Consider the following 17,942-nt stretch of genomic DNA (forward strand, 5'->3'; position numbering starts at 1 on the left):
CCAGCATCTCTTCATGGAGTCTGATCATTGAGCCTCCCTTAAAATCATACTTAGATGGACAATGAAAGAAAGAAGGAGCATTTCTGCGCTCAAGCTTTTGACATCTGAATTCTTATGTGATACAGCAGAGAAAGAAGAAGCCCTCCAGTGCATCTCAAATCAAGTGTCAACCTTGCTCCTGATGACGTCACGTCAAAATGGACCTCAGCATGCTACCCTCATTATTACTGGAAAGAGCCCCCTTTATAATTTTACCATTCTTTTGGAGCTTTTTACTTTACAAACACACACAGTCGTGTACGAAGGTAAATAAATATTTTCAAGACACACTTAAATATGATATATGCAATGTGAAAAGAGAAACCACAGTGGATCCATTAGTGCTTTCGGCAAGACAGTGCTATGTGCTCATGCACGCTCCTGCGAAGTGCCTCCCATGGTGCCTCGGAGAAGGTGGAGGCAGGCTGCCCACTTCTCGGTCTGTATGGCAGTGAGGAGTTTGATGGCCTGCCTCATCGTGTAGGCACCCAATGGGGACCTCCTTTAGACTGCAGCCTCTGCATTGCTGTATGGGCAACCGTGGTCACTGGCACCTGTAGAGCAAATGAGGGCTTTCACGGAGGGGCTGGTGAGGTGGAATAAGATGAAGGTACTGTGAAAGCTGTCAGTACCTTCACCCTCCTCGGACAGCCACAGCTCTGGGTTGGCCTTTAGGTAGGGTTGATGGGGCTGGCTGCTAGTGCCCAGCAGTCCCAGCGATAAGGTCTCGCACCTTATCTGCAGCATGCAGATGTGACCCTTCCCTTGGAGCTCTGTACGGATGAGCCTAGCTACTCACCTTGCTAGAACGCAGCAGGTCACCGGCACTGAATGCAGTAATGCTCATGCTCTCCTGGCGCTCACCACATCTGCAATTAGAGTCCTGGCCACCCTGGTTGTGGAGGTGGATTTCAATGGCCAGCCGGGTACAGAGCAGATAACCTCCTCTGGACCTCTTCCACTAATACTAGAAGGCCTTGATCAGAAAAATGTGGGGCAGCTGGCCCCATCCCTTCCCCCGAAGCTCCTCTATATGACATTCTAGCAATAAAATGTAAGGTGAGAAGAGTAATAAGCGATTCAGATTATAATGCTCTCATTCACTTTTGTGTAATTACACGCACTAACTATTTTCACCGTATCATCAATTATTACTGTTAATGGTGTGATCATATGAACAAGGAGCAGGAATAGGCCATTCAGCCCCTCGTGTCTGCTCTGCCATTTAATAAGATCATGGCTGATCTGATAGTAACCTGAAATTTGCATCCCACCTACCCCCGATAACCTATCACCCCCTTGCTTACCAAGAATCTATCAACCTCTGCCTTAAACATGTTCAAAGACTCTGCTTCCACCACCTTTTCAGGAGGAGAGTTCCAAAGACTCACAACCCTCTGAGTGAAAAAATTTCGCTTCATCTCTGTTTTAAATGGGTGACCCTTTATTTTTAAACAGTGACCCCTAGTTCTAGATTCTCCCACAAGAGGAAACATCCCCTCCACACCCAGCCTGTCAAAACCCCTCAGGGTCTTGCATGTTTCAATCAAGTCACCTCTTACTCTTCTAAACTCCAGTGAATACAAGCCTAGTCTGTCCAACCTTGCCTTATAAGACAACCCACCCATTCCAGGTATTAGTCTGGTCAACCTTCTCTGAACTGCTTCCAACACATTTACATCCTTCCTTAAATAAGGTGACCAATACTGTACACATTACTCCAAATGCGGCATCACTAGTGCCCTGTACAACTGAAGTATAACCTCCCTACTTTTGTATTCAATTCCCCTCGCAATAAATGATAACATTCTATTTGCTTTCCTAATTACTTGTTGTACTTGCATACTAGCCTTTTGTGATTCATGCACTGGGATACCCAGATCCCTCTGCACCTCAGAGCTCTGCAATCTCTCACCATTTAGATAATATGCATCTCTTTTATTCTTCCTGCCAAAATGGACAATTTCACATTTTCCCACATTAAACTCCATCTGGCAGATCTTTGCCCACTCACTTAACCTATCTATATCTTTTTGTAGCCTCCTTATGACCTCTTCACAACTTAGCGCCTATCTTTGAGCCATCAGCAAATTTGGCAACCATCCCTTCAATCCCTTCATCCAAGTCATTTATATAAATTGTAAAAAGTTGAGGCCCCAGCACTGATCCCTGTGGCACACCACTCGTTACATCTTGCCAACCTGAATAAGCCCCATTTATGCCTATTCTCTGCTTCCTGTTAGCCATGCCAATATGTTACCCCCTATACCATGAGCTTTTATTTTCCGCAATAACTTTTGATGTGGCACTTAATCAAATGGCTCTGTACAAATGCTTGGTGCCGTGTATCTTGTGATTTTCATTCGTAGGTAGCATGCTGTGCTCCACAGCCACTACCAGCTGTACTGGCTTACTCCATCATCGTCACACTGTTATGCTGTGGCGTTGTCAGCTGTGAGGGTCAAGAGTAAGCAGTGTGGGTGCATCCTGATAGATGGGTGGCAAATGGCAAGTGGCTGTTTAAAGAGCATGGTACTGTTCATCATTCATCCACCCACTGAGTCTTTGCAGCTAACTCCATCACTGCCGAATATCTGTACAAGGTAGTGGTGGCAAGACGATGCTGTCTCCATGGCTGTGACTTGAGAATCCACTCCACACTTTCAGTGGTTCAGTAGAGTACACTTTGATTAGGCAGCAACAATGACAAATCTTCCATAAGGAAAGCCTATGATGGGTCAACTGTTCCAGGATTAGCTAACAGTTGAACAGCATTTACATTGCCTCGAAGGAGATGTCGTTGCCTTGCCAGACGAGTGTGTGCACAGGAACTTTATCATGGATGACCAGCCTCTCAAATGAGCCTTTCCGAAGGCCCCACTTGTTATTTATGCCCAAGTCGCCCAGCTTACGCCAGGCCTGCCTCCAACCCCTCACTACATCCAGGCTTGCCCACCCTGACTCCTGATATAGCCTGCACCCCCCAACCAAAAATCTGACATGTGGGCACACGTTTTTACAAGTTGGATTCACAGAGCCAGGGATTCTCCTGACTACGCACCTGACTCACAGATGAAAATCCAGGCTCTTGTTTCCTTTCCCCAATTTTCTGTTCTACTTTCCCACCCATCATTCAGCTGTACTCTACGTGTAAAATGATCCTAATGAATAATTAAAGAGACAGAAACCCCCAATATTTCTAGGAAGACGGGGAGTGAATGGAGGATGGGGATGCAATTTTGTGTTCATAAAATCCCAGAAGAATGGGTTTACTATGGGCTCTATTGAATTGGCAGGATCTATGTAACGTTTTTGTCCTTGTTTCCTGGCCATAGCCAGCCAAATTCAGAGGCTAACTGGTTGTTGGGTGAATGAGTCTTTGGCGTCATGCTGCTGACGTCAGGTAGCAGAGAGCGGGAAGGGAGGGATTAGGAATAATGGGGTTAGCAGTGGGTAGGTGGGTAGAAGATTGGAGGTTGGGGATTGGAGAAGGTAGGGGGGAAGAAGATATGGGCTGGGTGTGGGACAGGAAGGAGACTGGAAGCCAGGTTTTTTGCGGGGTAGGGGGGGGAGGGTGGAATCAGGGAGGGTGATTTATAAGGGTCAGGAGGGGTGGGGGGAATTGAAAGGATTGGTGCGGGGTAACGATTGTAGGCCGCAGTTGGGGAGCTCAGAGGAGGAAGGGATTGAAAAGATGGGGGTGGGCAGCGGTGATCGGAATGCCTGGAGTTGTAGACAGTTGTAGTTTGTGGGAGATTGTATATAGGTGGTGGTGGTGAGGTGGGAGGAAGCACTGCTGTCCCACAGATCATGCTAGACAGGCACTTTGCTTATGGATTCAGCAGGTCTCATCTGGAAAACCCAGGTGACCAGCATAAAATTTAAAATGGAGTGAAATGTGAGGCAGGTGGCCCCATTAAAATATTTAGGTGAGCGACCTGCTCCCCACCCCTCCCCCCCCCACCCCCCACACCCCTGCTTTGGTTAAAACTGAATGTAGGCAGGATCAAGGCAAGTTTAGCTCGGGTTTAAGATTATTAACATTTTAACATCCATCTGACCCAAACCAACAATTTTTGGTGTTAAAATTACCCCCAGACTCCCATCTACCAGAGTATGGAATAGCCTAATTGTGTATACAATCACTAAATTGTTGGCTATTTTTAATCTTAATAAAAACTGCTAGCAACCCTAATAAATAGATTTCACCAGCATTCAGTACTGGAGCATCATCATTTCAGATTTTCTGAGTTAATGCTCACTACAATTAAGAGAAAGTGAACTTATTGCCACCCATTCTAAATTTAATAGAAACAAAAATACCTGGAAAATCTCAGCAGGTCTGGCAGCATCTGCAGAGAGGAACACAGTTAACGTTTCGAGTCCGAATGACCCTTCAACAGAACTAAGTAAAAATAGAAGAGAGGTGAAATATAAACTGGTTTAAGGGGAGGTGGGACAAGTAGAGCTGGATAAAGGGCCAGTGATAGGTGGAGATAACCAAAAGATGTCACAGACAAAAGGACAAAGAGGTGTTGAAGGTGGTGATATTACCTAAGGAATGTGCTAATTAAGAGTAGAAAGCAGGACAAGCAAGATACAGATAGCCCTAGTGGGGATGGGGTGGGGTGAAGGAATCGATAAAGGCTGAAAGGTAGAGATAAAACAATGGATGGAAATACAGTTAAAAATAATGGAAATAGGTGGGAAAAGAAAAATCTATATAAATTATTGGGAAAAACAAAAAGGAGGGGGAAAATCGGAAAGGGGGTGGGGATGGAGGAGAGAGTTCATGATCTAAAATTGTTGAACTCAATATTCAGTCCAGAAGGCTGTAAAGTGCCTAGTGGGAAGATGAGGTGCTGTTCCTCCAATTTGCGTTGAGCTTCACTGGAACAATGCAGCAAGCCAAGGACGGACATGTGGGCATGAGAGCAGGGTGGAGTGTTGAAATGGCAAGCGACAGGGAGGTCTGGGTCATGCTTGCGGACAGACCGAAGGTGTTCTGCAAAGCGGTCACCCAGTCTGCGTTTGGTCCCTCCAATGTAGAGGAAACCGCGCGGTTTCTTCTACATTGGAGAGACCAAACGCAGACTGGGTGACCGCTTTGCAGAACACCTGCGGTCTGTCTGCAAGCATTACCTTGACCTCCCTGTCGCTTGCCATTTCAACACTCCACCCTGCTCTCATGCCCACATGTCCGTCCTTGGCCTGCTGCATTGTTCCAGTGAAGCTCAACGCAAACTGGAGGAACAGCACCTCATCTTCCGACTAGGCACTTTACAGCCTTCCGGTCTGAATATTGAGTTCAACAATTTTAGATCATGAACTCTCTCCTCCATCCCCACCCCCTTTTCGATTCCCCCCCCTTTTTTTTCCAATAATTTATATAGATTTTTCTTTTCCCACCTATTTCCATTATTTTTAAATGTATTTCCATCCATTGTTTTATCTCTACCTTTTATCCTTTTTCGATTCCTTCACCCCACCCCACCCCCACTAGGGCTATCTGTACCTTGCTTGTCCAGCTTTCTACTCTTAATTAGCACATTCCTTAGGTAATATCACCACCTTCAACACCTCTTTGTCCTTTTGTCTGTGACATCTTTTGGCTATCTCCACCTATCACTGCCCTTTATCCAGCTCTACTTGTCCCACCCCCCTTAAAACCAGTTTATATTTCACCTCTCTTCTATTTTTACTTAGTTCTGTTGAAGGGTCATTCGGACTCGAAACGTTAACTGTGTTCCTCTCTGCAGATGCTGCCAGACCTGCTGAGTTTTTCCAGGTATTTTTGTTTTTGTTTTGGATTTCCAGCATCCGCAGTTTTTTGCTTTTATCTAAATTTAATAGAAGTTGAAAGGGAAAGCAAATCCACTCCCTTCCCTCGCTTTTGACTTCCCATGTTCTGAACCATTCCCTGCATAAAGAAAAACTGTCCATGTCACTATATGTCATTAAGCCACAATGCCACCAGACTGACCTGGAACAACTAATCTCTAATGAAATCTTCCACACCTCACTCTCAAGTAATAACGAGAGCAATGTGATTTCTTTGGTTATCTCCACATGTGTTAACTTCCTTGGCCAAAAGGACTGGCATTTTGGTGATATCAGTGTCAAAAGCAGTCTCTTTTCATTAATAAAACAGAGCAAAATCTAGTCTTTAAATCTGCTGAAGTTTTCTGGAGATGTTGGATCAAACCATCATTGGTTTTCTGGAGGGCTGGGAATGATGTCCTGGGTCAAACCCTTTTTCAACATGAGATGGCGAGACATGAGCCTTTACCGACAGGTTCTGTCCCTACTTCATAGCAGAAGAAATGAAATTCAAATTTGTACATTCTAGATAATGAACATCAATTCAGACAAAGGAATAGGTATATTTCTATGGAGTTAACGGTATATTTCTACGTCATACCAGCTGACTGAAATTGGGTGCAATCATGGATTGGTAGCACACTTGGTTATGTTACAAGGTGAGTAATCCAGGAACCTGGACTAACAGCCTGAGACAAGGGGCTGAATTTTATGGGCCCTCAGGGGATGGGCTTGGAGGTGGGATGGCTGGAAAAATGGCATGGGTGGTTGGGTGGGGGGGGTGGGGGCGCAGTATGGTGCGGAGTTAGCTGACACATTGCTGCTACCATGTTATTTTGCCAGTGGTGGGACTGGTGGCAGATGGTCTTCCCGACTGGATCCCAGTGGAGCTGTTTTAGTACTAATCAAGAGCCTCTACTGGCATTTTGCCAGTTGCAGTTCGGTGGAGGGGGGGCGGGGGGCCTCTACTGTGTGAGAAGACTTGCTCTGATTGGGCCGGCAGCTCTTGGGGGGCAGGTCACCACTTAATTGCCAGCTGCCCATAAAATGCAGCCCTCGTGGCCACGGTAATCATTAATAGGTCCAGGTAGCAGGCTGTGGATGGGGTCATTCAACGCAGTTGTCTACCCCTTTTTCACAGTTACGTTCACGCCCCTGGTGTCCCTCAAGAGTGAACATGTGGTGTCCATCGATACACTTGAGGCCTTCCGCCACTGGTGAGCGCTGCAGGGGCTGGAGTGCATCATCAACCCTGGGGGCATTAAAGAAAACTTATAAAATTACATTAAAATAAAGTTTTGTCTTTTTGTTACAGTGCCCCTTTAAAGGGATTTCAATTAGTTAATCAGCTTATTTATTTTATTATTTTAAAAAGAGCATATAAAATGCAGCCCTGGATCTCGCTGCCTGCTGAAGTGGAGTAACCACCATTCTCCCCACCTCCCCCATGCCCCTCGCCAAGCCCCCAATTTCAGTCCCAGCAGCAGACCCCTTCTAGGCCAAGAGTTCAAAATTCCACCACGGCATCTGGGATATTCAGATTCAATTAACAAATAAATCGGGAATAAAAAGCTAGTATCAGTAACAATGACCATGTTACTACTGGGTTGTTGCAAAGCCCACCAGATTCCCTAATGTACTTTAACGAAGGAAGTCTGCTCTTACCTGGCCTGGCCTATGGGCAACTCCAGACCGACAGCACTGTGACTGACTTTTAACTGTCCTTTGACATGGCCTAGCAAGCCACTTTTTAAAAAAAAATCTGCTCATGCAATGTAGGTATTGCTGGATTTATTGCCCATCTAATTGCTCTTGAGAAGGTGGTGGTGAGTTACCTTCTTGAACCGCTGCAGTGCCTGTGGTGTAGGCGCACCCACAGTGCTGTGAGGAAGGGAGTTCCAGGATTTTACTCCAGCAACAGTGAAGGAACAACGATATATATCCAAGTTGGGATGGTGTATGACTTGGCGGGGAACTTGTAGGTGGTGATGTTTCCATGCGCCCGCTGCCCTCATTTTCTAGGTGGTGGAGATCACAGGATTGGAAGATGTCCGTGTATGAAACTTGGCGATTTGCTACACTGCATCTTATGAATGGTATAAACTGCAGCCACAGTGCACCAGTGGTGGAAAGAATGAATGTTTATGTCAAGCTCAATTGAAGGTATTTATGGATGGGCAATAAATATTGGTCTTGCCAGTGACGTCCACATTGCTGTGAATTAACAAAAAAAAATCTAATCTCTGGGTGGGACTTAATTGTAGAATCTTACAGCACAGAAGGAGGCCACTCAGCTCATTGAGTCTGTGCCGGCTCTTTGAATGTATTTTCTAATTAGCCTTACTCCCCTGTGTTTTCCCCCATAGCCCCTGCAAATGTTCCCTTTTGAAGTATATGCTTAGGTGCTGCATAACACACAACATAAACATAAACCAAACCAGAACTCTTCAAATGTTTCATTAGCTAAATCCATATTTTGGTGCGGTATTAAAAGTACCTTCCAGAAAATCTCAGGATTAATTCCTGGTCCATGTTGAGTTAATAGATATCAATTGAAAGGAGCAGGTTTGAGTTGAACACCGCAGCTGGCCTGAGCTCTTCTGTGTTTGCGAAGAGGAAATTTAGTCCAGCTTTCTGCTCCTCATTGTATTAAGCCAGTGCCCTACTGGATAATGCATGAAAGTGCTGAGCAAGGACAAGAGTTGGCTCAGCTATGATGTGCTACACTGTCATTTAGCTTCTGGATGGCCTATACTTGGTCATAAAGTCAATCTGGAGGCTTGCTGGCAGCTGTGGAATACTTAGCCTGTGCCTTTGTAAGAGGAGAGGGAAAATGTAAAAGAACAAGTCTTTATTTGACAAAACAATAAGAACCTCCACTCCCTACAGATTTATGCTCATGGAAGCTTTCTTTGGTTAAAAAGCATAAAACAGCAGCTTAAATCCTTGGGTTCAGCTCCCTCCCTGGCCTCGCCACTCCCAATATCCGTAAGATCTTTCAGCCTTACAGATCTTAGAACTTTGCCTTCCACTAATTCTGTTGTACATCACCCGCTCCCTTCACACCAGCAGTCGTTGCTGCATGCCTGCAACTGAGTTCAGGAATTCTTTCCCTAAGCCCCTCCACTCTCCTATTAAAATACTCCTTACAACTTTTACCAAGCCCATGTCCTTATGTCACCTTCTTTGGCTTAGTGTCAATTTTTGCTTGCTTCTGCTCCTATAAAGCACCTTATGATCTTTAACTAGGCCAAAGAAGTTATATAAATTATCATAGAATTTTGTTCATTTTTTTCCTTTGTATATGAAACCAGGAACAATAGCACAGTGGTTATGTTGCTGGATTAGTAATCCACAGGCCTGGGCTAATGATGTAGGGACATGCAACTGGGGAATTTAAATTCAATTAATTAAATAAATCTGGAATAAAACACTAGTATCAATAATGGTGACTATTAAACTACTAGATTATTGTAAAAAACCTATCTGGTACATTAACAGCCTTTGAGGAAGGGTATTGTCCTTACCCAGTGTGACCTATGTGTGACTCCAAATCGACAGCAATGTTGGTGAATCTTGAGTGCCCTCTGAAATGGCCAGCAAACCATTTAGTTATACCACACTATTAAGACAAAGTATAGTAAGAATAAAATGCGTGGAACACCTGGCATTGACCTAGGCATCAGATTTGGACATGACAAAGACACAACTTGCCCAGTCGACCTTGCAAAGTGCTTCTCACTAACACATGGAACTTGTGCCAAAATTTGGAGAGCTGCCAAGCAACAGCCTGACATAGTCTTGCTCACTGCCAATGTCCCAATACAGCCAATGTCCCAAATTTATCCATCACCATCCCTGGGTATTTCCTGCCCCATCATCAGGATAGACCCACCAGAAGTTGCAGCACAGTGGAAGGGAGCTGCCTTTGAAGTCCTCAATATTGACTCCGCACCCCATGAAATCTCATGGAGCCAGGTCAGTCATGGGCAGGGAAGCTTCCTGCTGATCACCACCTACTGCCCTCCTTCAGGTGTTGAATCAGTACTCCTCTATGTTGAACGCCACTTGGAAGAAGCACTGAGGGTGACAAGGGCAGACTCTGGGTGGCAGACTTCATTGTCATTCATTGAGAGTGGCTAGATAGCACCACTACTGTCCAAGCTGGCGGAATCCTGAAGGACATAACTGCCAGACTGGGCCTGCAGTGGGTGGTGACAGAACCAACATGAGGGAAGCACTTACTTGACTTTGTCCTTTACCAATCGACTTGCCATAGGTGCTTCTGTCCATGACGGTATTTGTCGGAGTCACAACTGCAGAATCCTTGTGGAGACAAAGCCCTGTCTTCACACTCCATGTTGTGTGGCACTCCCACTACTGAATTCCAGAGGTGAGGTGAGAGTGACTGCCCTTGCCATCAAGACAGCATTTGACCTACTGTGACATCAGGGAGTCCTAGCAAAATTGAAGTCAATAGGAACTGGGGAAAACTTCACTGGCTGGAATCATGCTAAGTGCAAAGGGGCTTGTGGGTTTGATTTTTGGAGGCCAATCATCTTGATTGCCAGGACATCGCTGCAGGAATTCCTCGGTAGTGTACTAGGCCGAACCACCTTCAGCTTCATTCCCTCCAGCATAAGATCAGAAGGGGATCCGTTTGCAAATGGTTGCACAGTGCTCAGTTCTATTTACAACTCCTTTAGACAATGAAGCAGTCAATGCCCAATGCAGCAAGACCTGGACAATATTCAGGCTTGTCTTGAGAAGTGGCAGACATGGGTAACGTTTGCACCACACAAGTATCAGGTGATGACCATCTCCTCTTGACATTGGAAAGCATCACCGTCGTCCAATCCCTACCATCAATATCCTGGGGATCACCACTGACCAGAAGCTTAACTGAACCAGCCACATAAATACTGTGGCTACCAGACCAGGTCAGAGGCTGGGAATTCTGTGGCAAGTGATTCACTGTTCTGACTTCCCAAAGCCTTTCTACTATGTATAAAGCACAAGCCCAGGGTGTAATGGAATATTCTCCACTTGCCTGGATGAGTGACGCTCCAACATCACCCAGGAAGCTCAATACTATCCAGGACAAAATGCTTGATTGACACCTCATCCACCTTGAGCATTCAGTCCCTCTACCAGCAGTGCAATATGGCTGCAGTGCATACCATCCACTGCAGCAACTCACCAAAGTTTCTTTGATAGCATCTGACAAACTTGTGACCTTGACCACCTAGGACAAGGGCAGTAGGCATATCGGAATACCATCACCCCCAGCTTCCCCCACAAGTCGCACACTTTTCATTGTCACTGGATCAAAATCCTGGAATTTCCTTCCTGACAGCTCAGTTGTAAGCATCTTCACCACACGGACTGAAGCGGTTTCAGATGCTGGTACTGCATCACCTTAGGAAAGGCAGTTCAGGATGTGCAATAAGTGCTGTCCTTGTCAGCAATGCTGACATCCCTTGAACGGATAAAAAACATAAGTAAAAATTGTGGTTTTCTATTTATGTTGCATTGCTTTCCTTGCATTCACCTGTATTCAGTTGTATTTCAATTATACACTTATTCTTCAGTTTTTTTGTTTGAATGAGGCTTTTATATCAATGTTGCAAAGCCATGCCATTCTTAATGATCGTATTTGCAAAGATTATAGCTGGCTCCCAGAGGGCATAGAAGCGAAGTTGGTTAAGGCAGTGGCAAAGGCACAAAGCAAGCCTTAATGTTGAGATTAGGTAAATGGCAAAATGCAAGAGGCTAATTGAAATCCTTTAATCCAGTTGGAAGTGCTGCCTGGCACCATCAGATTGTTACTGCTGCTTGACTTTAAGCAACTCATCTAACTAATCTGGTATTTAAAAGATGGACTAAGCTTCATTTGAAAAGAATAATGAGAGATTGTGTTAAGTTTTAGCTTGTAAAAGGAAATTTAAGCTGCTGCAATCATTTTAGAAAGCAAAATGTCCTTGTAAATAAGATATTTGGTGAAAGTGCTGTTTTTTTTCCTGTCATGTATGTATTCTAAATTCTTTAAGCTTCAGTCCTGAATAGACAGCCTGCTGAATTAATTGGCTTCTGAGAAAATGGTAAATTCAATTTTTAAATTGATTTTCATTGTTGCAGTTACTACAGATCAGTTTTTACAAACTCAGTATCAATTTCTTTGCAATGTGAAATTGATATGTTGTCGGTACACCCAGGAGCACTGCATAGGCACGCAGCAACAGCGGGGCAAAGCTTTAATGGAACAAGGCTTGCACGGGTACAAGATTTGGCTTTGTTGAATATATTAATTGGTAAATTGAAGATCTTGTTCTTTTTATACATCATCTAGATTTGAATTTATTTGTTGCGCAGTTTTGTCGAATTCCTAAATCCCCATGATATTTTGTCAGTCAGTTCAATCGGGCTGATAAACAGTCCTTTATGCTTGAACACAGAGTCTAATTTCCTGCTCGTTTCTCTCGCCTCCTCTTCTGTTTCTCTTCTCTTTTATAGTTTATACTGTTCGAGTTTGATTGTTTCCCCAAAGACTACTTTGAATAGAGCAGATCAAAGCCGTACAGCTGAACACCACAGATACTCAGGCTTATTTCTTAAAAATTAAACATGTTATGTTTGCTTGCACAGTGATCAGAGTGCTCTTTACGCTGATAACAATCAGTGTGAACTTTCTTGCTGCTGATGTAATGATGATGAATGCTGTGACACTGCTGTTTTGGACAGCTCTTCCCAGAGGAGGCAAAGCAGTTACTAATGAAATGAATAAAAGTAAGACTGCATGAGGAAAAAAATGAGCAATGGAGAAAGAGAAACAAAGTCAGGATCAAATCATGGTAGGAAATGAAAAAAACACAGCTCTAGTTAAAGAGCATGGAAGAGATCCAAGACAAGATAAGACATTATCGTGGGATTGTAAGTTAAGAAAGGGCAGACAAAGTTTATCAATTAGTTTTGATAAATGGAAGGAAAAAGACAGAAAAGGCATTGGACAAAATTAAAGCCCAGCTCATGTTACAAGTGGCATAAATAGTTTTCTTCAGGTTTTCACTGCAGCTGATGACAGTTACATAAAATCACAGGGTTATTTTGCAAGGGTTTATATTGGGCAATAATGGTGCATTCCTTCAGTTAGCACACCCCTCCACTTTCAAAAACTGTGCAGTGACCATCTGGGAGGCCTGCTGCATTGCAAACTTTTATAAAGCTGAATAAGTTACCGTGATCAGGTATAATGATTTGTTTTATGCATGGTTTTTGATAAAATGCATTTGACTTCAATAAAATGTTGATTTTTGCCAGTTGCTGCAAATTTACCAAATGTCTGCTTTGGGTGTCGGGCATGTTTAATGTTTTGGCAAAAATCCATAACTGGGCTTTAAACAGAAAGGCACACCTGTGTTCTGATTGATATTAGCAGGATTGTATTAAAAATGAGGTCTAGGGTACTAGCCTTTAAACTTGTTTGCAAATGCAAACGGCATGGCTTGACTGACTTTGTCTAGACTGTGAAATGTTAGCTGCTTTCGCTGCTGATTACCTGTGAGAGTTGATGTATATTGACAAGTTTAAATTGCAATTTGCCTTAGCAATAACTGAAAAATAGAACTTTATTTCAGTGCTTGGTGGTGCAACGCAAATATTTTAAATTGAAGCAATAGGGCAGGCTTTCAGGAAAGTTGTGGCTGTGCTGTCACTTATCCCTGCAGCTTCAATGATTGGTATTTGAGAAATGTGTTCCTCTGTTTTAGATTGTAAGAGTACTCGAAAAGTTTGTTTAAAATAAATTTAACAGGTTCCTTAACATCTTATCATAGCTCACTACAGACTTGTGAAGTCTTGTACTGTGTGAAGATATGGATTTTAATTTAAAATATTGTTCCATTTATTTGCTCTATAGCTGTGCTGGTCTGAGGTAATGAAAAATCATCATGGATGCCCAGTCACACAGTACTACTGCAGCTGAAAAGAAAAAAGTAGAAAATTCCATTGTAAAGGGATCTTCTCGCACAGATGTCAGTGAAAAAGCCATAGCCTCCAGTACAACATCCAATGGTAAGTAGTGTAGTGTATGGGGATTTGCTAACAGTGAGAGCAGCAATTATTTTTTTTTGTTCACTGCATTCCTTATGAATGGATCAGCTGCACCTGGAGTTTTGTTTGTTTTGGGAAAGTGTTGGTCGTGGGTGGAGGAAGAAGAATTTGGAATTAAAGTAATCCCTGTTATAAGCCCAATGCAGTGCAATTTTTCTTTTATGCTGCTGAGTTCTGTTCCAGTTAAAACTGCTCTTTGTAATTTGATGAGATTTATTGTTTTTTTTCCCCTCCTTTAGTGGGCGGTGCAAGAGTTGTTGCCAGTTGCTCTTATGTGCGAATTGATTTTTCTTCCTCGTTTAAATAAGTTCTGGAATGTTATGCCTGTGTGGAGCTGTCATTATTGAGTATATGGTGCTTGGTTTAGCCATGTGTATGTAGGTTCTGGTTTGTGCATGGGGAGAATGGGCACAGGGAGCACAGGCAATTGGTAAGTGGCCTAAATTGGAGCCCACTGATTGGGCCTCTGACTTGAGTCCCCTAGTCTGTAAATAAAATGTAAGATTCGGACTGAGGCAGGAAAGCAACAAGTACCCTGTGTACACAACTGGGGACCATCTTACACATGTGGAGAGGAAGAAAGTTATAACTTGGGTGCAGAGAGAAGGGACGTCATTTATGTGGAGAGACTAGGGAAGCTGGGATTGTTCTGCTTCAAACAGGGAAGGTTAAGGATGATTTAAAATTATGCATGGTTTTGATAGAGTAAGTAAGGAGAAAGTATTTCCAATAGCAGAAAGGTTGGTAACCTGAGGACAGATTTAAAATAATTGGCAAAAGAACCAGAGGGGATATGAGGATTTCTCTATACATACGTGTTGTTATTATCCGGAATTCACTGCCTGAAAGGATGGTGGAAGCAGACTCAGTAGTAACTTTCAGTACTTGAAGGGGGAATATTTGCATGGCTATGGAGAAAGAGCAGGAGAGTGGAACTAATTATATAACTCTTTCTAAGAGCTGGCACAGGCATAATGGTTTGAATGGTCTCTCTTTGTGGTATATACAATTCCATGTGAATGTCCCTATTTCTTTTCCATTCTGCCCTGCTCCCTTCTACTCTTGTATCTTCTGCTCTGAATCTGCACTTGGGACCAGGTGAAATATCACCGTGTGTGCAGACATATTTGTGTGGACTGGTGCGGATGATTTTCATCTGCTCAAGAGGACAACTGACCCCTTATCATTTATGAAGCTTTTTTTTAGATTTGTTATTTGATGATGTTTGAATAGAATTCTGAACTTTAAAATGAGTTCTGCAAAAACTGTGAATCTGAGAGGTGGGCTTCTACTATGTAAGTTATTGAGTACATGTAACTTAATGAAAGCTGCGTTAATGTCAAGGATGTGGCCATTTTCTTTAATCTTCTTGTTCTTTTGTTCCAAGGGTTGGTGGACATTCCTGGTTTTAATGTGCAGTGTTGCAGAATTTGAAGTCTGCCAAGAGGGACTAAAGTTGTTTATGTTTTTCCCCATGTCCTTCTCCCCCAGCCTGCCCCATCCCTGAAATGTTGCGACAGCGATGAATCCTTGTTTCACTCCCACCCCCTCTTCCTTCCTCTCTAATTGGCTTCTTTCATTTTGTGGAGTCTGCAGGCAAGAGGGAACAACAAAAAAGCTCATCCTGGGGTAGCAATAAAAAAGAAGCAGTGGGGCTCTTACAAGGAACACTTCCTGTTGCAGTAGTAGTTTGTACTTTCCAGCCAGTGCTGCTGTAAAAGGAGTGTTAAAACTTTTTACCCATTTATGGCCTCATAGTCAGATTGAAGTAATACGTGACTCGCGTTGTGTGGATCAGAGTTGCAAAGAGGCAGTGAGCAATATGGAGAGCTTAGCTAGCATTTGACATTCTGAAAGGAGTGGGGGGTGGGTGAGTGGTGGTGTGTGGATTCTCACATCATGATAGAAGGCAGTCAGGAATGCCATGAAACCCAATCCACAGTAGCTGATAAGGATCTCTGACTCCCCTGGGACAGGGCAGATTTTAGCCCTATTATGAAAACCTTCCTTGCAACTTTGCTGCTCTCCCCTCCCCCAATCCACCCACCTACCAAAATGAAAAGGAAACATTCAAGCATTCGTAAAAATGTCACTTTTTTTTTTGACGAAAAATTGTTTAGCTCTCAATGAATACTGCTTAAGCGTTTCTTCACAGTTACACTCTAGTTTCACAAAATATCAGGTTTTTTAAAGAATAGATTAAAATAATACTGCACCATTTAAAAGAAAAAGTGCTGTTTAATTTTGTTTTTGAAAAGCCAGCACAATTTATTTTTCTCGTAGCTTAGGGCCTGCTAAGTGGATTTTACAAGCTTTAAGTGTTCATCATTTGACTTCATCTAAAATGCCTGACTCAGAGAGTTGTTTAATAAAGGCTAGGGATTTTCCACTAACTTTCTTTTCTCTTTTGGCCAGGCTGGCTCATGCTGTTTTTTTTTTAGTTAAAGTTGAGTACCATCCCAATTATTAAATCTTAGGAGACCATTCCTGTATCTTTATATAAATGGTAGCTTCATCCCAAGTTCTTTCATCTCTTTTCCAACTCTCCTGGTTTGACAGTTGAAAAGGTCTGACTGTGCCACACAATGGTTTGATTGGTTTCTCTGGGGGATGCTTTTCCCTGCTTCATCATTCGCCAGGCAGGTGGACCAGAAAGTCTTCTGATTCTTTTGTTGTTTCTCAAAGTCTGGGGTCTTTGAGAGAATAAATCCACCGTCATGGGATAATTTGCTAAAGGAGACTGGAGGAGGTGAGAGAAAAGCCTCTCCACTTGGGTGCAGAATTAATGAAATACTGACGTTCCAGTCCTTGCAAATGAAAATCTCTGGGAATGCAGTGGGTGGAGACGGCACTTGTCATTATTTTTTCTTTAAAACCGCGCTCTTTGCTTCAGCTTAAACTAATGCAAAGTTTGCAAAGTAATGCAAAATTAAAAAACATATCTCTAGCCCGTGTGTAATTTTGAGTTGTTTAAAACTTGTGGGGAGGGGGCATGTGTTCAAAGGAAAGTTCATGCAGAAAAGATCAGCGCTCACATACACTCCTTAAGCTTTTAGATTACCCACTAACAGCAAGTAGTAGGAATTCCATGTGACAGAAGTAAGCTTAAGTTAACACAGGATAAAAAGTAAATTACAGATAGGCTGTCCTCAGCCATCTTTGTGGCTACAGATAAGGTTTCATTTCAGAACGGACAGACGACTTTTCCACTTACAGACCCATTCTGCTGCACCTGTGATAACAACTCCTGGATTCTAATTGAAATTGGTTTGAAAATGGATTTTTAGTTTTCTGTGTCTGTGAAAATATTGAATGGAGTCGACCTGCCAGTAAGTATCCTAGACTGTGGAAATGTGGCAGGAAACTGGAATCATCTTTCAAGCCTGTATCAATGATACGACAGTTTTGTGATCTGTCATATTAATGAAATCATTGATCACTTGATGGAGTGGGTAATAAACTGCTTTCTGAGAATACTGTTCAGAAAGGCTGATCAAAGTCTGTGGAGATGAAAAAGTATAAAGCTCGAAATTGTCGAGCCACCTACATTAATAGGTGGATGGCAGCTTTTGTTGTATGGGTTTTCAAACAACACATATCTATTGATTTTTGAATTTGGCTTCAAATATACTGTTGAGAGCACATTAATCAAATTGTGGATGTTAACCTGGGCATTTTAACTTGTGAGCACTTGAACGAGTGCCGCTTCATATTTCTTTCTGTGTCTCTGTGTCATCTTTCTTCAGTGCAAGAGGGGAAAAAAATTCCTGGATTTTTTTTTTTCATTTATTTTTCTGTAGCTCTGTCCTCTCCTTTGCCCACTCTGCACCCTTTCATTTCCAGGCTCCCTCAGCTCACTGATACACATGCATATATGTGTTATTGCTATTATAAGCTTTCTGATGTTCTCCATTGCTGTGGCTGGGTTGCTAACACTTCATTTTTCAGGCTATTTTAACAGCGACATACACTAA

At 43.0% G+C, this 17,942-nt stretch overlaps 1 protein-coding gene across 1 annotated transcript in view; it reads left to right on the top strand.

Annotated features, from left to right (window-relative positions):
- LOC144679590 (transcriptional activator GLI3-like) overlaps positions 1-17,942 on the top strand; it is a 410,012-nt gene that overhangs the window by 31,748 nt on the left and 360,322 nt on the right. Inside the window, exon 2 of the mRNA XM_078540127.1 lies at positions 13,775-13,929. Within this exon, the coding sequence (XP_078396253.1) occupies positions 13,806-13,929 (124 nt within the window). The 5' untranslated portion in view covers positions 13,775-13,805. The remainder of the gene's footprint in view (positions 1-13,774; positions 13,930-17,942) is intronic.

The sequence above is a fragment of the Cetorhinus maximus genome, chromosome 4, assembly GCF_964194155.1.
Source record: "Cetorhinus maximus chromosome 4, sCetMax3.hap1.1, whole genome shotgun sequence".
NCBI lineage: Eukaryota > Metazoa > Chordata > Chondrichthyes > Lamniformes > Cetorhinidae > Cetorhinus > Cetorhinus maximus.